The sequence below is a fragment of the Rutidosis leptorrhynchoides genome, chromosome 6 (assembly GCF_046630445.1).
Source record: "Rutidosis leptorrhynchoides isolate AG116_Rl617_1_P2 chromosome 6, CSIRO_AGI_Rlap_v1, whole genome shotgun sequence".
NCBI lineage: Eukaryota > Viridiplantae > Streptophyta > Magnoliopsida > Asterales > Asteraceae > Rutidosis > Rutidosis leptorrhynchoides.
The window spans coordinates 107431006-107433182 of record NC_092338.1 but is presented as its reverse complement, the minus strand read 5'-3'; the positions used below and the strand labels follow the sequence as shown (position 1 = coordinate 107433182).

Genomic DNA, 2177 nt, shown 5'->3' with positions numbered 1-2177 from the left:
AAGAAAGTGAATTCTCTGATGATTCGGACAATGCAGAGGAATTTGTAAAAATTCCATACGTTAAGCGAAGGCGACCACCAACACCTTTCCCTCGACATGGGGACGAAGTTGAAGCATCTGATGCTGTTCGCAGAGAAAATGCTCAACATTTTTTAGCGGATGCTTTTAGAAGCATTGCGCCTAAGTCAATGTAACATAAGTTTGAACAACCGAATTTCTTGCAAGATATGCTCGCCAAGTTTTGCGAAGAGAATACTGATACTCGCACAAAAAAGGCGACTGAAATTACCACTGCTGCAGACAAGTTTGTCCAGCATATTTCTGATTATCCAATTGTTACACCACCTATTGTGCCAGCAACAATGGGAGTTTATTCAGGGCTAACTGACCCCTTAGATTTTTTACAGCGATTTGAAGGTGTGGTAAGCACCTATAATTGGGATGAACCGGTTGCGTGTAGGGTATTCCCTATGGTTTTGCAAGGATCTTCCAGAGAGTGGTTCCATAGCCTGCAAGCTCGCAGTATCATTGGCTTCATTGATCTTTGCGATAAATTTTTGCTGCACTTTCAGAATCTTTTACCGCAGAAGAAGACACATATAGAATGTCATGATATTAAGCAGGGCAACAAGGAAACTTTGAACGCATTACTTACGCGATACATTTACGAGTGCCAAAAGATTCCAAGTCTGAACGAAGATCAAAAAATCTCTGGATTCTTGCATGCTATTAATCCGCAACGACATCCAACGCTTGTGCGAAGACTGCGAAGAGATGTCCCGCCAACTTTCACTAAGGTCCAACAAGAGACATATGATTATATTCGAGGTGGAGAAGATAGTACTATAACCCCTGCATGTGGGTGGGGTAAGGACAAAAGTTGGCGGGATGACAATGATTCTTTTTGCGATGGCAACGGTGATAATTACCGCGGTTCTGGTTATCCGCGGCGAAATGGCGGCGGTGGTTACCCGCGCAATGATAGATTTCAAGGTCAAAATGATAACCATGGTTATAACCGTCGAGATCGTTATTCTTTGCAAAAATGGAATAATGAGTCTTTCAATATCATTCAGATGCTAACAAAAACGCCTAAGGAAATTTTGCTGCAGGAAAGAGTTGCTAAGTCTTTTCCTGATCCGCAACCTTTAGGGGAGAATAGCAGGCGAGATAGGTCAAAGTTTTGTGTTTTCCATGATGATTATGGTCATGACACCAATCGTTGTAGAGATTTGGCGGAAATGATCGCGGAGGCGTATGAGCAAGGCAAATGGATCATTTGATCACGCAGGGTGCTGCAAATACTGCGAATGCGATTATATTGCCTGCAGAAACCAATGCTCCGCAAATGCCAAACGTGGTTGTACGAAAAGCCCCCGTGGTGAAGAATCTTGGGGTAAAAATGGTGACTAAGAAATAAAATCAGCGCGGAATTCAGGTCATTAATGTGGTAGAGATGCAGGGCGAAATGTCGGTACTTCAAATATCTGCACAAATTGCAAGCTGGCAATGTCCTTCTATTGCATTTCTTCCTGCAAGCCTAACCGCGGATATTGACAAACCGGTAGTGGTTTCATGTCGCATTGCGGATACTGGTATTGTGATTATGAAAGTGCACGTTGACACTGGTAGCAGTGTGGACGTAATGTATGAACAATGTTTTAGCAAATTGCCCGCAAATATTCACGCTTTGATGAAACCTACTGCGGTTTCACTTGCTGGATTTTCAGGAGAGTCAACTTGGCCTGTTGGTCAGTTGGAATTGCAAATCGAGCTAGTTAATGATCACGATGAGTCACTAAGGCGACAAACATTGTTGAATCTTTATATAATTCGAAATCAGTCGCGATTTAATATGATTTTTAGGCGCACTGTGTGATAACTCGAAAATTTTTGACTTATTTAAACCAATTCTCTATACGATTTATTATTTTAACACGTTAAAAAAAGTCTGTTAGATTGAGTCTCAAAATTTTAGAACTGTTACATATATACAATTACCTTTGACTACTCTCGACGATTCATGAACAATTATATGTATGTATATATATGTACAAGTAAAAATGACTTTTCTACAGTAAAAATTACTTTGCTACAGTAAAACACTATTTGCTACAGTGAAACCGTATTTTGCTACAGTGCTACAGTGAAAACGAGTTTGCTACAGTGATTTGCTA

General features: G+C 40.7%; 1 protein-coding gene across 1 annotated transcript; it reads left to right on the top strand.

The window, feature by feature from the left end:
* The first annotated feature begins 362 nt into the window (after positions 1-362).
* LOC139853948 (uncharacterized) lies at positions 363-1879 on the top strand. The gene is made up of 3 exons (XM_071843283.1): positions 363-1266; positions 1332-1396; positions 1439-1879. Exons 1-3 carry the CDS (start codon positions 363-365, stop codon positions 1877-1879), a joined length of 1410 nt encoding a protein of 469 aa, XP_071699384.1.
* The last annotated feature ends 298 nt before the right edge of the window (positions 1880-2177 follow it).

Bases quoted from the DNA above. Each gene is read 5' to 3' on its own strand.
- LOC139853948 (XM_071843283.1), top strand. From the start codon at position 363: ATGGGAGTTTATTCAGGGCTAACTGACCCCTTAGATTTTTTACAGCGA. The intron at 1,267-1,331 runs GCAAATGGATCA...TATTGCCTGCAG, and splicing joins CGCGGAGGCGTATGAGCAAG to AAACCAATGCTCCGCAAATG. The intron at 1,397-1,438 runs GTAAAAATGGTG...CGCGGAATTCAG, and splicing joins CCGTGGTGAAGAATCTTGGG to GTCATTAATGTGGTAGAGAT.